Raw genomic sequence first — 15,871 nt, 5'->3', positions numbered from 1 at the left:
TTATCTTCTACTGGGAATAAAATATGGATTCATGAGATTTACTAATCATTCTGTGGTGTTATTCACATTTTAGGGTTTCAGTTTGCATGTTGTTCTTTGTTTAAGCACAAATGATCTTATTAGACTGGAACTACAACTCTAGCCTCATGGGTGAAAGTCCTGAACATTTGTGTAGATAACCGTACATTATACTTCTTCTTTGTAGCTTGCTAAGAAAAAAAAGGCCTTAAATCTTAGGATGGTAGCTAACACAGCTGTAAATCAATGTAATGTGGTATACTAGCATATGAAGCACAAACAGCATTGTTGTTGGACTAAAGTTACAAGATCTTTAACTGACAACCTCAGTCTGAGTAAAAGTAGCTTCCCTGCTGTTTCTGGGGCTTTTAGGCTCCTTCTGTTTTATCCACCACTGATTGTCAGGTTTCATGGTTTACTCTAAGATTACTGTAACCTCAGCTCAGCCCTGCATATTTTCTGTAGACAGTAAATAACATGTATTTCTGCTGAATTCAGTGAGTACAGGGCGGGATGGGCAGGGTGCTGTGTGGTCAGAGTCTGTGTGCCTCTATTAATAACCATGACTGGCGTGGCGCTGACTTTTGATGGCACACATCAGGAAGGAGGGACATTTTAGGACCACCTAGAAGACTTTCCTCATTTCTTTGAATTTTTGGCAGGGAATGTGAAGCACATATTTTAAATGCTGGTTAAAATTTGCTGCTTAAAAAATTACCTGTTAGGAAGAGCAGCAAGGATTTGGTTTATTATTTGTTTTAAGATAATCTTCTGCAGCTGTGCAGATGTGTCCTTTGTGCTCCTGTATAGTCAAAGGTATCTAAAAGGTATATCCTTGCATGAACTTTTAGAAATAAGATTTTTTTGTCTCTAGCAGCTGCTGTTAAGGTAAAGTCAGACCTCCTTACATCCATACAGTGATGAGAATCCTGGGATAGATACGGTGGTGTGAAAGTTTCTGAAAGCAGGATTAGATTTTTTTAGTTTATGCAGGTTCATTCACTACACGTACAAGTTGTGTCCTGTTTCCTTTCACTACTGAGGCGTTGAACAAACCACGATTAAACAATGGCTGGTAAATTAACATCTGAGGCTCCAAACGTTACTATTTTTAAAAGATGATTTGGAAACTACATAAATATTTACTTACACTGTTGCTTCAGTGCATTTTGTTCTCCTCCTCTAGTGACCTGTCAGTTAGCTGAGGTGGCACCTGGGGTGTCCAGTCAGATTCCAGAGCTGGTCAGTAACACCCTGGCCAGCCCTCTAGCTCCTCCCCTGAACTGGACAAGTGGAGGACAAAAGAACAAGACCAAAAAAATAAAATAAAAAAAATAAAATCAAACAAATAAAAAAACAACTATCCTCAGAAAAAGAGTAAAGTAAGTGTTGTTTTTTAGAAATAGTAAAACATCCTGCAAAGACCTGATACAGGACCTTAGAGGTAAATCTGGACCTTCAGCTGATCCACCTACTGCTGGCCTGGAGACAAGTTTGGTTCTGGAGGTTTTACTTTGACAAAATAATTCAATTTAATTTTGGATATTAGTGACAGACTAATCTGATCCCACTGTTTTAATGTGGTTGGACATCTCAGAAAACATCCTCATATGGTCACTCGTGGAAACAAAGAGGAGCATGTTTGATTAGATCGGGAAAAATATCAAAGTCTTCCTGCAGATTTAGGAAATACCGTCAGGTTAATCCAGTTAGTGGGTTATCCGTTTAGTGTTCAAGCAAGCCAGCGAGTCATCTGTGTTGGCATCTGTTGATGGTGCGGAAATAAACGAGAAAAGGCAACCAGGGAGAAGATTCCCCGTCTGACTGGGACAGCCAAAATGTCCAGAACTGTCATATTATTTAAACTCCTAAACACATGCCAGTGATCATAACTACTAAATATATGTGCTGATAAGGAAACAGCCGTATTTTCTCAGACACTTGAAAGAGAGGGTGAAGTGAGTTTCCTGCTGGTTGCAATCTGCCACTTCACCTCCAGATGTCGCTAAATCTTACCACCACTGGGTAGAGAGGAGGAACGCTTACAGAAAATAAAACTCGCATAAGTGATTTTTCTTTAATTAATAATGTTTAATTCTTCTTGTTAGAAAACCAAAACCAGCTCAGAAAGTTGTATCACTAGGACATTAAATCTTTTTGGTTTTTGGCTGATGTTTGCCCTTTTTAGAAAAAAAAAATACTTTTTGTTACCATCATTTAAGTCTCAGTTTCTAAAAGTAAACGATAACAGATTTAATACTCAATTTATTCTCTTTATTATTACCTTGGGTGTCAAAGTTCATTATTGGACTAGTTAGCACAAAGTCATATGCTCATCATCACCTGAGGAAGCAGGTCAAATTTTTATATGAACATTATCAGCTACTTTCCCCCAACAGCGCGGTCCTACTTCCTCGCACCCTGTTACTTCATCTCATTTGCTAATTGCTCTTACAACAGTTTTTCTTTCTCCCTCTCTCTCCCTCCATCTCATCCCTTCTAGAAACTGATCCTTTAGTGAAGGCACCACCTCCCCTCCCTCCTCCTTGTTGCCATCACATAAATCCCTCTTTGGTTTGCTCAGTCCCTGTTTCACCCTGCATTTGGTCTCCTGTTTCTCCGTGCGTCTCTACATTGATCTTTGCCTCTGGATCTCCGTGGCCGTGGGAAGGATGCTGCCCCACAGACTGCTGGGTCTGCTGGGACTCCTTGTGCTCTGCAAAGGTAGGAAAACTGCAACCACACAGTTTATGTAACACATAAAAGAGAGTTTGTGGTCAGTGTGAAAGACAAAGTCTGCTTCCTCTTTAGTTTTTATCTTTGATCTAGGACAAGAACATAAACAAGATGTCTAAAAAAAGACAGACCACTGTCCAGACATTACCAGTGTGTGAAAACTGCAGATGGGAACAGCTTAGCCAGGAGCAGGTTATTTTCAGTCTACTTCGCTGTGTTTGTGTCTGGTGGTTGCAGGTCACACAGTCTGTTCATCGTTCATTGTTAGTATCTGTGGGGGGGTTTCGGCCCATTTCCCACCGCTGACCACGCCCTCCCTGTTTGACTGGCAGCTGTAATCACCTGTTTGGTTGAAGGTGGGCCAGGTGGTGATGGGATGAGGTGTTTTTTATAGTAGTCTGATCCTATTGAGGGCAGTGTCGCACTTGTGTGTTTGCATGCAGGCAGCCATCCCTAAAGCTGGATGTTAATGTCGTATCACCTTAATTTAAATTCTAGACACAAATAAAAACAACAATCTTTAAGGGAAACTGCTTTAATGTCAGTCTTTAGGTTTTGTTGGTTCTTTGTTGCTTGACCAGATCTTTTGGATTTTTATTCCTTTTTTTATTTTTTGGTTTCCTCCTGCTTCTGCGTTAGCTTTAACTAAGATCTAGTTTTGTTAAGATGGTTTTAATCTTCTTGTTTTTTGTTTCTGAAAAGCTTCTTCGTCTTTTTTATCTTGTTGTGTTTCTGGTTTGGCTTACTTTGTTTTATTTTGGGGGAGCTTGTTGGGTTTAATTTAACTTCCTGTCTTTGTTGCTCACCTGGTCTTTGTTTACTTGTTGACAATATATTTGCACTAATCTTTAGCAAAGTACTGAGTCCTTGTTTTTTGTTATTGTTGTTGTTTATTTAGGTTTTATTCCCTCTTTCTTTTTATTACAAGATCATCATCAGAGTTGTTTCCACTTTGTTTCCATGGATGTTTTGCTGCTTGTTCATGTGTTTTTGTTCCCATTTTGCACTAGATGCGTTTCTTCGTTTGCTAGTCTTTGTTTAGATTTCCTGCCAAAACAGAATCTTCTGGTTTTATAAGATTTATTAGTTTGTAACCTTCTGAGCCATCACGCCTCAAACTGTGAAATTGAAAATTTCCCAGTGAATAACACATTAAAACTGTTTGTTTTTTTTCTTCTTCTTCTTTTTGGTAAATGAACATCTCCAGCATAAAACTCCAGTGGTCCTTTTTTGTCATCATGAGCTGTGGTTCCAGTTTCCTGTTTTAGTCATCTGATTCAGAGAAAGATCGATTCTAGCATATCCTTGATGAAATAGGCAGAAAATATTCATATCATAGGAAGTTGTATTTCTTAATTTGAGACAAAGCCATGCTCGCTGCTGCTGTGCTCCGTTTTAAAGCCAGGCTACACTATTCTCTTCCTCTTTCATGCTCTTATCTACATAACATAGCAATATATCTTCTTTTTAAAGGAAAAAGCAGCATTTTAAAACCTTTTTAACCCTGTTTAACAGAGTAAAACAAGCTATATAAATCATTTTATTACTGCTGGTAGCATGCCTACTTGCAGCGCTGCACAGCACATCCAGGACCAGGTTAGACTCTAACTCAGGAGACCCTGAAAGTTACAGCAACATGAAGGGACAGTATTCTGCAGGTTGTGTTGGGCCACAGTGTCTGAATAGCACATTTTTCAGAGGTAATTATAATAATTTATTGTTTTTGACTCAGCTGTGAGCATTGATCCTGCACAGCAGGAATGAAAGTGATCTGTAAGCTGTCCCATGGTCAAGTAAAAAAACCTTCAGCAGAAACAACAGCTTCCAGGTGACAATCTGACTTCTTTTGACTGAATGCTGATTAAACACTTTTCCAACCGTAAGAGGACGGCAGCAATGTTGCCTGTTCCTAAAACTACCAAAACCAAACTTGTCTCCAGTCTGCATTTAACCACGTGGACACGTTAAATAGGCTAAAGAGGCTGTCAGCTTAATCTATCAGTCGGCTAAAAAGGCCAAACCTGAACGTCATTTACTGAAACACCAGAGAAAGACCTGATCCCGCTGTTTACAGGCAGGCCGAGTCACCTTTAAAGCACCGGGCTAATCCTCTGACCTCTGCACATTTTTAATGGTGAGCAATGTTCCTGAAGTCGGAGACTGTTTCACTCTTGCAAACATGTGGTGTTTTAGGCAGAAAGCACCTTCAGGCTGTCTCTGGTTTCTCTCTGGTCTATTTATTTTTCCACTCACATTCTGGCTACTTAATGATGTTGTTTATTTATTTTAATTGTGACATCTCCACAATGCGACAGCTAAATTTTGTTACCATTTTTTTATTTGCAAATATTGATTAAAAACTGTAAAAAACAAGACCAACTTTCACTAATGTGCAAAATCATTAATGCTCATTTAAGATGGTTTTGTCTGTTTTAAAGAAGTATTCATGCACATTAAAGAAGATAAAAGCATTTTTGTAAATCGTGTTTGACTGATGCACCGCCCCAGCAAACAAGCTCACATGACTGATTGAGCTCCTCCCAGGTGAAGATAGAGTTGGATTAATGAGGATGTCCAGGGCCAGCCTAAGTCTTTATTGGGTCCAAAACAGAATGTTATTCAGGGCCTCCCCTGGACCACCTCAGCACTGCTGGTGCTTGACTTGGACTTTTTAAGTCCTTGATGATTTTATAAATTGTAAATGTAGCACATCCATTTATTTGCATTATTTGTAGTTGGCTTACATACTGGTGTCGATTTGGCTCTGGTTTTTAACCTTAAACTGCAGCTACACCTCCTACTTTCTTTTGCGTAACTCCACCTGCTGCCAAATTTTAGAAAACACCAAAAACTTTAAGGGTTAGGGTGTGAGCTGTGGGGGGGTTAGCAGGCTGAGAGTGTGTGGGTTGTAAATGCAAAGGCAGAAATTATTGAATGTCAGACAGCAGCCCAGTGGCCACTAGCAAGATGGAAAGTGATAGAAATTCACAAAGCACCGACTCCACAGAGCAGTCTTAGGGTAGAAGACTTTTCCCCTCCAGAATCCTCTCAGCTAGACACCACAGTGGTGGGAGAACAAGGTGGACCTGAACCGTATCGAGCCGTTAGCGCTGCTGTCAACAGCTCCAGCAGGCTCGGGCAGGCTGCCGGATGTGGCGTTGTAAGCTGCCGCTGCCATGATTTGAGCTGCTGGCTGTCACCAGACGAGATTTAGCAAGTAAAAAGTAAAGTCCGGTATTACTTTTACACCTGTCAAAAGCACAAATACGTCCAATAGTAGTAATATTTTCTGAAAAGCTCTGTAAAAGTCCAAAAGTCTTAAACTAGTGTAGAAGGCGTTTTGAGTAATTTTTTACCCACAAAATTAAAAAATTACAAATTTTAACAACAGTAGAGGTGGTTTTCATCACTATAGGTAATGTTTTGTTGTTTATTTCTCAAGAAACACATTTGACCCCTTTAATGGGGACTGGACTGGAATTCATTTTCACTTTTCAATATGCAGTGTGATGTATGTATGTGTCATAGAAATGTTGTATTTAAATGTAAGAAAACATCATCAGACAAGATAAGACACATTTAGAGTAAACAAGTTAACCAGTTTAATTATTTTAATTACACAAAGGTTTGTAAAAATGTAATCTCTGAAGCAAAATAGCTTACACATGTCTGTGACGTATTATGCTGGTGAACCTCAAAGATTGTAGAGCGCTCTGCTGCACCAGACAGAGACAGCAGTAGTATTATCTGCATGCTGTCCATAACATTTTCATGGATGGCATGCAACCATGATTAAAATAGTGTAAAATTGCAAGCCTTCTAGTGGTATGGGGGTCCCAAGCAGACGCTTAGCTTGCTTATCCCTTGAGCTGGCTCTGAGAGGATGAAGCACAGCTGGGGGGCATTTGTAGCTCAGGAGGAAGAGCAGTCATCTGCCTGTTGGAAAGACTTCCCCAGATTATTGTCAAAGTGTCCTTGGGCACAACACTGAACCCCACGTTGCCTCCAATGTGCTCACTGGTGTGATTGTGTAAAAAAAAAAAAAAAAAAGCAGGACATGTAAAAATGTAAAAATACTAAGTATGTATGTGTGTGTGTGTGTGTGTGGTTTGTAGTGTTAGATTGCTTTGTGTGGTGAAAAGGACTAGAAAGGTGTGTACAGTCTATTTAGCTGCGTTACCTGCCAGGTGTATTACATCCAAAGCACAGAGGAGGAGAGGGGGGACCTGGGAAACTGAAGGATTATGACAGCACCTGGTAGCAGTGGGAAAAAAACAAAGTGCAAAACAATATGACGGAAAAACTGACATCACAGCATCATAACAGACTGATCATGGGTCAGAGTACCATCAGTTATAATGACACACAGGTTTCTCTCAGTCAGGGTCAGGACGAGATGAAAAGGCAGTTTTAGGCTGATTTTTGTGATGAAAAGTCTGAGATGAGAAACAGTTTAGACTCAAAAGGGTTTAGTTGCTCTTAGTGTTTCTTCATCTTCTGGGAGACTAAATTAAATTCATACTGAAAAATGGGTTTATTTATTTGAGTAGTCCCTTGAGACTACTGTCTATTTTTCAAGGGAGACGTGGCCAAGAGGGCACGCTATAGCATTCAACACATATAAAACAAAGAACATAATAATATGATGGGAAAAGAAAACTATAATAAAACAGCTGCAAACACATAAAATATTCTCAAGATTAACATTTACAGACCAGTTAAAAAAGTTGCTAATGAGCTTTGATGAGATGGAAATTAAATCATACAGTACAGAACACTCCAGCGTTGTGTATATTGTGAAAGAAAAGGGCCCCAATATTGTGCCTTGGGGCACTTCAGTGGGGAATAATAATAATAATAATAATAAATTTTATTTCAAGGCGCCTTTCAAGACCCAAGGTCACCTCACAAAACAATTAAAACAGTTAAAAACATGAAACAATTAAAACAGTTATAAACATAAAACAAACATCATGCAACAAACAGTTAAAAACATTAAGATGAAAAGGCCAGTTTGAACAGATGAGTTTTAAGTTGTGATTTAAAAGATGGGAGTGAGTCAATGTTACGGAGTTCAGGTGGGAGTGTGTTCCATAACTGGGGAGCAGAGCGACTGAAGGCTCTGCTCCCCATGGTAGTGAGACGGGCACGGGGCACAGAAAGGTGAATGGTGGAAGATGATCTGAGAGTGCGGGAGGGAGTAGCTATATGGAGTAGGTCAGACAGATATGGAGGGGCCAGATTATGGAGACATTTGAAGGTGAAAAGCAGGATCTTGTAGTTAACTCTGAATTTTATAGGGAGCCAGTGAAGTTGTTTAAGAACCGGTGTGATGTGTTGAAAAGAAGGTGTGCAAGTGATAATCCGGGCAGCAGAGTTCTGAAGAAGCTGTAATTTATGAAGTGATTTATCGGGGAGACCAAAAAGAAGTGAATTGCAATAATCGATTCTTGAGGTGACCAGACTGTGGACTAGGATAGCTGCAGCATGTGGAGTGAGAGATGAACGCAAGCGGTTGATATTTCGGAGGTGGAAGTAGGCAGACCGAGTGATGCTATTAATGTGTGAATGAAATGAAAGGGTGCTATCAAAAATGACGCCGAGACTTTTTACCTGAGGGGAGGGGAGAATAGAAGAGCTGTCAATGTTAACAGAGAAACTGTGAGATTTGGTTAAAGTGGTGGGTGTGCCGACAAGGAGAACTTCTGTTTTGCTGCTATTGAGTTTAAGAAAATTGGAAGAGAACCATGTCTTGACTTCAAGAAGACAATCAGAGAGGGACGAAGGCCGAACAGAAGAGTTTGGTTTTGATGAGATGTAGAGCTGTGTATCGTCAGCATAAGAGTGAAAATTAATATTGTATTTACGGAAAATATGACCAAGCGGGAGGATATAAATGATAAACAGAAGAGGCCCCAGGACAGAACCTTGGGGCACACCGGCTGTTACGGGGAGTGATTGTGATGAATGATCCTTAATGTGAATGAACTGTGTGCGGTCGGACAGGTATGAAGTGAACCAGGTAAGAGGAGTATGAGAGACGCCAATGGATGCCAGTCTATTAAGGAGGGTGCTGTGAGAAATAGTATCAAATGCTGCAGTAAGATCGAGGAGAATAAGGATGGTGATGAGGCCAGAATCAGCTGCCATCAGAAGGTCATTTGTTATTTTCAGAAGAGCTGATTCTGTGCTGTGGAGTGGACGAAAGCCGGACTGGAAGTGTTCAAACAGATTATTGATAGAGAGGTGTTGGTGAAGCTGGGAGGCAACAACCTTTTCAAGGATTTTGGAGATGAAGGGAAGGTTGGAAATTGGACGGAGGTTATTAGGATCAGATGGATCAGCGCCAGGTTTTTTTAAGATCGGTGTGACGGCAGCTGATTTGAAGGCCAGTGGAACATGTCCGGAACATGTCCGGTCATGAGGGAGGAGTGAATTATGGCAGTGATGTGTGGAGAGAGTGAGGAGAGACAGGACTTTACCAAGACTGTTGGGATCGGGTCAAGTGGGCTGGTGGAAGGTTTGGCTTTCTGAATCAGTTTAGATATGTCAGTTTGAGAAGGAAGGGTGAAGCTTGAGAATGAATGAATGATGGAGAAAGATGGAGGAAGAAAGTCTGCAGTGGAAGCTGCAGCTCCTTCGGAAGTGAGTTGTTGGTGGATGTTGTCGATTTTTGAAGTGAAGTAGGACAGAAGGAAGTTACAGAAGTCAGTTGAGTTGAGATGTGAGGGAAAAGAGTCCGGGGGTCTAGTAATTTTATTGAACAAAGAAAAAAGAGATTTGGAATTTCCTTCATTAATGCAGATAATAGCAGAGTAGTATGCGGATTTAGTTGATCTAATGCAGTCTTTGTAAAGAAGAATGTGATTATTATACATCTCTTTATGGATACTGAGTCCAGTTTTCTTGGCAAGGCGTTCAAGCCGGCGCCCTTGGGAAATGGTGGGCTGAGGATGCTTGTTTTGGCTATGACACTAAAGAAGAAAATCAAGTGTCATGATTCATACTTCTCCCTGCCTTCGAACACTAAATTTAGATAATTGAGATTCCATCATAGACATATGATAGAAAACAAAGTTGAATCTTTTTCAGACTGAGAGGGCTCCAAACACTGTCTGGGTTGGTTTTTGGTTGGTTCTGACTCAACACACTCAAATATATTTAAGTTCCCAAACGGGAAAGTAATTGTTTTCATTAAAATATGTGCTCATTAAGTCACACTGAGGTCAAGCTCCTGTCTATTGAAGTCAGAGACAGCTGCTTAAATCACTGTCATACTGCAAGTTTCTTTAATATCTCAGCTCTTGTCTGACGTGTTGATGTTGTTCCACTAGGCCAAGCGGAAAACAAGACGGAAAAATCCTGTGATGACTTCACCGACCTCAACCTGTCCCACTGCTTCTTAGGAACCAGACTGTATGTCCGGCTGCTGCTCTACACCCGCTCCAACCTGGACTGCGGCCTCGAAATAAATCATCACCATCTGTCTTCTCAGCCTCTCCTCAACCTCCAACGTCCCACCACCTTCGTCATTCATGGTTACCGACCCACCGGCGCACCGCCCATCTGGATCAACCACATAATCCACCTGCTGGCGGAGCAGGAAGACATGAACATCATCGTGGTGGACTGGAACAGAGGAGCAGCAAATCTCAACTACTTTACTACGGTGGCTTATACAAGAGAAGCTGCCCAGAACCTGACCGGCTTCATCATGGAAATGGAGGTGAGACAAAAAGCAAGATGAACACAGCTGGAGGGGAAAACAGAATATCTGAGGAGCCAGCAAGTTGGTGAATCCAAACCAGAGGGAAAACACTAACTTCATACTCCAAATGCTCACTGAATGGATGCTAAATGTCTGTTTCAGGCAAAAATCAGCAGATTTTCAGCCCTCAAGTAGCAAAAGATAACATCAAAATAACTTCACATGACTTTAAAGAAATAAAAGAAACAATAGAGGAAATTTAAATGTTGACTATACGTATCTGTAAGTAACTGCTGCTGATGAAATGTGCTCCATGACAGTTTATATTCACACATGTACTGGCTAACATGACAAAACAAAGCATGCACTTTGCAGATTACAAATGTCGTGTCTGCAGGAGGAAGGAGCGGCTCTGAGCTCAGTTCACCTGATCGGCGTCAGTCTGGGAGCTCACCTGGCTGGATATGTAGGAGCAAACCTGAAGGGGAAGATTGGCCGTATCACAGGTAGGAAGGAGAATTTATTATATTTATAATATAGAACCACAGGAAAAATCTGCATAAATGTAACATGCAACCATAAATCCAAAAAAAGAATAAAAAGCTGAATCTGATGTGATCAGCTTCATTCAGTCTGAAGCATCTTAGAAAAGTTCCTTTTTAGTTTTTGTCACTTTTTTGTTTCCGGGAATAGTTCTCCAGACTTGTTTAAGGACCTTCCAAAACTTATCTTTGAATGTTTTCTGCTTTTAGTTTTTATTCTCTGTCACGATGATCCCGCACTGCTTCCATGATGTTGAAGTTCAGGCTCTGGGGAGAATCCATCATCCATCCATTAGACCTGTTTGATTTTCACTCCAGATATTGTGCCATTTGGCAAACCTAAAATTTAAACTCTTTTTACTGTTGTGTGTTTCCATGTGTGTAGTTTGAAAACAAATGCCTGTAAACTTCTTGTCGCATACCAACAAAATTATGAATGAGTTCATTAGCACAGTATGACCTCATCAAGGTTCTCAGGGTTCAGAAAATGGAAAAAGACAAGAAGAAGAATTAAAAAGAGAAAAAAAAACTCATTTTAAACAATGAGGAGGGTCGCTGCTGGTGAATTTACTGTAAATATTTGTTTGTTTCAGCTATTTTTGTCAATTATTGAGTCATTAATCATAACAAAATATTAGATTTCTGAACAGAAAGGCATGAAATAGAACACTTAAATAAACACTAAGATGACACACATCCTTTGTTCTCTCTTCCAGGTTTGGATCCAGCCGGGCCTCTGTTCGCCAGTGCTACACCGGAGGAGAGGCTGGACCCCTCAGACGCCATGTTTGTGGATGTACTTCACACCGACATGGACTGTAAGAAGTCAGATTTACTGACAACAACGTTAAACTTATTTAAGCTCAGCGGATTTTTCTGTTGGTTGATTCTAGATCATATAAGGGAAATCAGAGTTGGTCAAACTCAGAACTGAACAAACAGGACATTTAAAAAATAATCTTAATCATCCAAGAAAACTGCAAACAGTGCATCTCATTTCTGTTAACTATTGAATGATTTTTACATTTTGAGCCGAGCTTATGCAGAATTGTGGTGCCTGATCAGACCAATGAGAGCAGAGCAGGGCTTTGACACGGCCAGTCATCCCGGCTTTGATTTTTATAGAAAGAACATGAGAATTAGCTGTACACAAGAAGCTGTTTAATGGGAGGTTTACGGTGTCTAAAAATATACAATATACAAACAACAAGAAGGGCCTTTAACCTCAGGATGCTGCAGGGCAATGACATCTCCAGGAATGTGCACAATAAATGTCAGCGTGTCATCAAAAAGCATCAGAAACACAGTTTTAAGGTCAGAAGAAGGTCATGTAGTGTTGCTTTAAAATATGTATTTTTGCACCAACCAAAAACACAAAGGGTTTAAAGGGTTTGCCAGAAGAAAGTTGGCTGTAATGCACAGAATATGGGAAAAACTCTGTATTTCTCTGTTTTCATCTACATGTAAGCATCTGTTGCTCCAAAATCCAAGTCTAATTTCTAATTTCTTCATAACTAAATTCTGGCGTCATATGAATTCTGAAAAGTTAAATTTGTGGTTTCTGTTTGCAGCGTTCGGACTAAGAGGAGCTCATGGCCACATCGATTTCTACGCCAATGGTGGAGTTGACCAGCCAGGATGCCCCAAAACCATCTTTTCAGGTGAGCATACACACACACACACACTCGCGAGCTGTCACAAACACATGAAATGAACACACACTTGCTCACTGCAGCATCATTCCTTCAGGTAAATCTTACTTCGTGTGCGACCACCAGCGCTCAGTATTCCTGTTCTTGTGCTCTCTGAACCGAACCTGCCACCTCACGGGCTACCCCTGTGCATCATACACTCACTTCCTGGATGCCCGGTGTCTGCAGTGTGAGGCCTTTAAACCCGCTTCCTGTCCCGTTCTCGGTAGGTGCTGAAACACTGAACAAACACAAACTAACACTAATACACTAATATTTGACTGAATCAGCTTCATGGTAAAATTATCTTTCCTCACAGCTTGTTTTGCTTTTCAAAAAACTTCGAGCTGTTTTGATTTGAACTACAGAGACCAAAAAACACTGAATTACAGAAGCTGAACTCGTGTCTGCACCCTGTGTGGTCTCACCTGCAGGTTATGACGTCAGCCAGTGGAGGGATACTCTTCTACGACTCGGACAGACCAAAGTCTTCTTCAGCACCACCGGCACTTTACCCTACAAGAGTGAGCCCAACACACTCTCATAAAACTGGCCTTAAACTGGAGTTTGGTAGGTTATACGAACATTTTAGAAACAGCAAACTGATAGTTATTTGCTTTGTTTGTGTCCTGTGTGTTGCAGAGCTGAGCTACAGGGTGGATATGGTGACGTGGAACCAGTACCTCCGCTGGGGAGTCGTTTACATCCGGCTGCACAGTGGCAGGAACTTCACAGAAACCCGCATAGACCAGTACGTCTTTCAACGGTTTAACACAACACAGCACAAGCGAATGACTAAAAATCGCAAGAAACAAAGGAGAGGAAATATTTGACTTTACTTCTTTTATCCTCTCTCTCGTTGCTTCACTCCCAGTAAGCTCCTCCGATTCGAGCAGTACACTTCCACAAGGCTGCTGGCCCAGTTTGACGAGGACCTGCAGCACATCCAGAAGATTTCCATGCGAATCAACACTGGGAACATCATCGGCCCCCGTTACAAAATCAGGCTGTTGAGGATTCGCTTCACTCCACTGGAGCATCCTGACAGGTCAGAGGTCACTGCACTCTTCTCAAAAACTGTCCTAATAACTTTCTGTACTATATCAGTTGTTTATCTGGGGGCCATATAGTAAGAAAGGAAGTGTTAGTGTTTCTTTAACACACACAAACACAGCTGTAACTGTGGTCATATTAGAGAAAAACAAAAAATAAAACCTTTTTACAATAACCAGGATCACCAAGTGGACATTTTTTCCACAAGTTAAAATAGATTCATAAAAAGTAAGTTGGTTGTTTTGGGGTGCAGCATGAGGTAGGAGGGGGATTAATGGCTTCTCTTCTCTTGTGGTTCGGACTTACTGTCTGGTGGTGGTGCTAGACTGGATCCGTGTGTCTGACCACAATGACCTCTGTGTCTAGGGGTCTATCTCAGCCTGTTCTATTCCTTCTCTTTACAAAAAAAAACAATTATCTTTTTATACTAATAAAGACGTTACAGGCTAGATTTGTCCACATTTTAATACCGTAGATACTTTAAAACCAACTAACAGCCTTGCTAGCCTCCTGTTCATATTAAACTGCATCATGTAGCGTTAGCTTAGTCTGTGCTAAGTAACATGGATACTGACTTCATGCTAACATTAGGTTAAAAGCCTTACATAACATCAGTACTTGTACTGTAAAATTGTTCTATGAATGTGCAAAATGCCCAAATTGTTAAGATAATTAGCTGTGAAACCACCTTCAAATGTACTTCAAACTAGCTTAGTCATTGGTGACCATACTTGTCTGGAAAAGATGTTTCAACCCTCCTCCAGTGACCATTCAATCACTTAAGGTGGCATCTGGGGTGTCCAGTCAGATTTCAGAGGTGGCCAGGGTCACCCTGACCATTTCTCTAGCTCTGACCCTAGTTTATATTAAATCCACGAATAAGATCCGGGAGCTGGAGCAGTCAAAGGACTCTTTATTCAGATCTTCTGTTATAACTCACTCTAGCATTCACTCTGATTATTCAAAGATTGAAAAAAAATCATGTTATAAAACATGTCATGTTTAAATGTCACATAACAGCAGCAATGAGATGCAAACCAATAACAGATATTTAAAAACAGAGCAACATATTAACAGACGTGTCTTCCTTTCCTTTAGGCCGTTGATGTGCCGTTTTGACATCATCGTGGAGGAAAACATGGAGGTGACGTTCCGGCCTTTGCCTTGTACCTCTCAACTCTGACTCAGCAAACTTCACCTACCTCTTCTTCTTCTGTGGAGGCACATCTGACATCCTAAAACCTGAGACTCAGTTGTCTACTAGGTACAGCCCTGTCACCACATGAAGATCCAGAGACCTTAAAGGAGGTCCAGTTGCTTCATCGCTGCAGGCTGAGGAAGGCGGCAAACCGGGTTATTAGAACCAGAAACTGGAAACACGACTCATGATAAACTGAGAGAATGAGAAACATAGATAGATTTACAGTATGAAGGGGTTATACATGAGAGACTTGGATCATGCTGCAGTTTTCTGTAGGAAGCTGCTTTGCTTCATTTCTTGAATGCACCTTGAAAATATCTATTTTAGTGAATTCCCTCATCAGCTGAAAAAAATGATCCCTGCATTTCCCTCCAACCTTTAATCCAGTTACACAACATAGAAACGGACTGAAAATGAACCATTTTTGTTTCAGCTCTCTGAGAGATATGAAGAAACCTAAACCTTTAGATAGTCTCAGTGAACTAAACCCAACTAAAATGCAGCTCCTCCTCTTTGTGCCTTGTACCAGCAGCCCTTCTCAATGAGATGAATCAAGTACACTGGAAGCGCATAACACTGAGCGTACCATCCACCAAGGGAAAGGCTGAGAACTCAACACCAACGCTGCCGTGACGCTTGTCGTTTCAGTTTTATCCTTTAAAACGTGGAAAGCTGCAGACTTACATGTTTGTGTGGAAGAGGAAGCTGGAACTTCAGCTGAGCAGCCAATACAAGCTCCGCCTCCAGTGTGCAATTAATAGAAAATACTGAAAATCTAGTTTCTTTTTTTACTATTGTATTTTTTCACACTGAAATAAATCCTTGTGAATCACAGTCTTCAAAGATGTCCGTGCATATTTGATGGGATGTAAAGCAAACTGAAGAGACTTTGATGTAACTTTCAAGGACTAGAGATGTTTGA

At 40.8% G+C, this 15,871-nt stretch overlaps 1 protein-coding gene across 2 annotated transcripts; it reads left to right on the top strand.

Moving 5' to 3' along the window:
* Positions 1-2,429: 2,429 nt before the first annotated feature.
* Positions 2,430-15,747, top strand: lipib (lipase, member Ib). Of its 2 annotated transcripts, XM_041967470.1 has the most exons (12): positions 2,430-2,742; positions 10,089-10,480; positions 10,860-10,968; positions 11,721-11,822; positions 12,576-12,665; positions 12,754-12,921; positions 13,130-13,219; positions 13,338-13,446; positions 13,570-13,743; positions 14,847-14,944; positions 14,977-15,012; positions 15,482-15,747. In XM_041967470.1, the coding sequence occupies exons 1-10, from the start codon at positions 2,691-2,693 to the stop codon at positions 14,929-14,931; spliced, it is 1,371 nt and encodes a 456-aa protein (XP_041823404.1). In that variant the 5' UTR covers positions 2,430-2,690; the 3' UTR covers positions 14,932-14,944; positions 14,977-15,012; positions 15,482-15,747. The 2 variants fall into 2 exon arrangements, with proteins under 2 accessions (XP_041823404.1, XP_041823403.1); XM_041967469.1 differs by having other exon boundaries at positions 14,847-14,942; positions 14,975-15,747.
* The last annotated feature ends 124 nt before the right edge of the window (positions 15,748-15,871 follow it).

The sequence above is a fragment of the Melanotaenia boesemani genome, chromosome 18 (assembly GCF_017639745.1).
Source record: "Melanotaenia boesemani isolate fMelBoe1 chromosome 18, fMelBoe1.pri, whole genome shotgun sequence".
In the NCBI taxonomy this organism is placed as follows: Eukaryota; Metazoa; Chordata; class Actinopteri; order Atheriniformes; family Melanotaeniidae; genus Melanotaenia; species Melanotaenia boesemani.
This window is presented reverse-complemented; position numbering and strand designations above follow the sequence as displayed.

Bases quoted from the DNA above. Each gene is read 5' to 3' on its own strand.
- lipib (XM_041967469.1), top strand. From the start codon at position 2,691: ATGCTGCCCCACAGACTGCTGGGTCTGCTGGGACTCCTTGTGCTCTGC. The intron at 13,447-13,569 runs GTACGTCTTTCA...CTTCACTCCCAG, and splicing joins ACAGAAACCCGCATAGACCA to TAAGCTCCTCCGATTCGAGC. The intron at 13,744-14,846 runs GTCAGAGGTCAC...CCTTTCCTTTAG, and splicing joins CCACTGGAGCATCCTGACAG to GCCGTTGATGTGCCGTTTTG.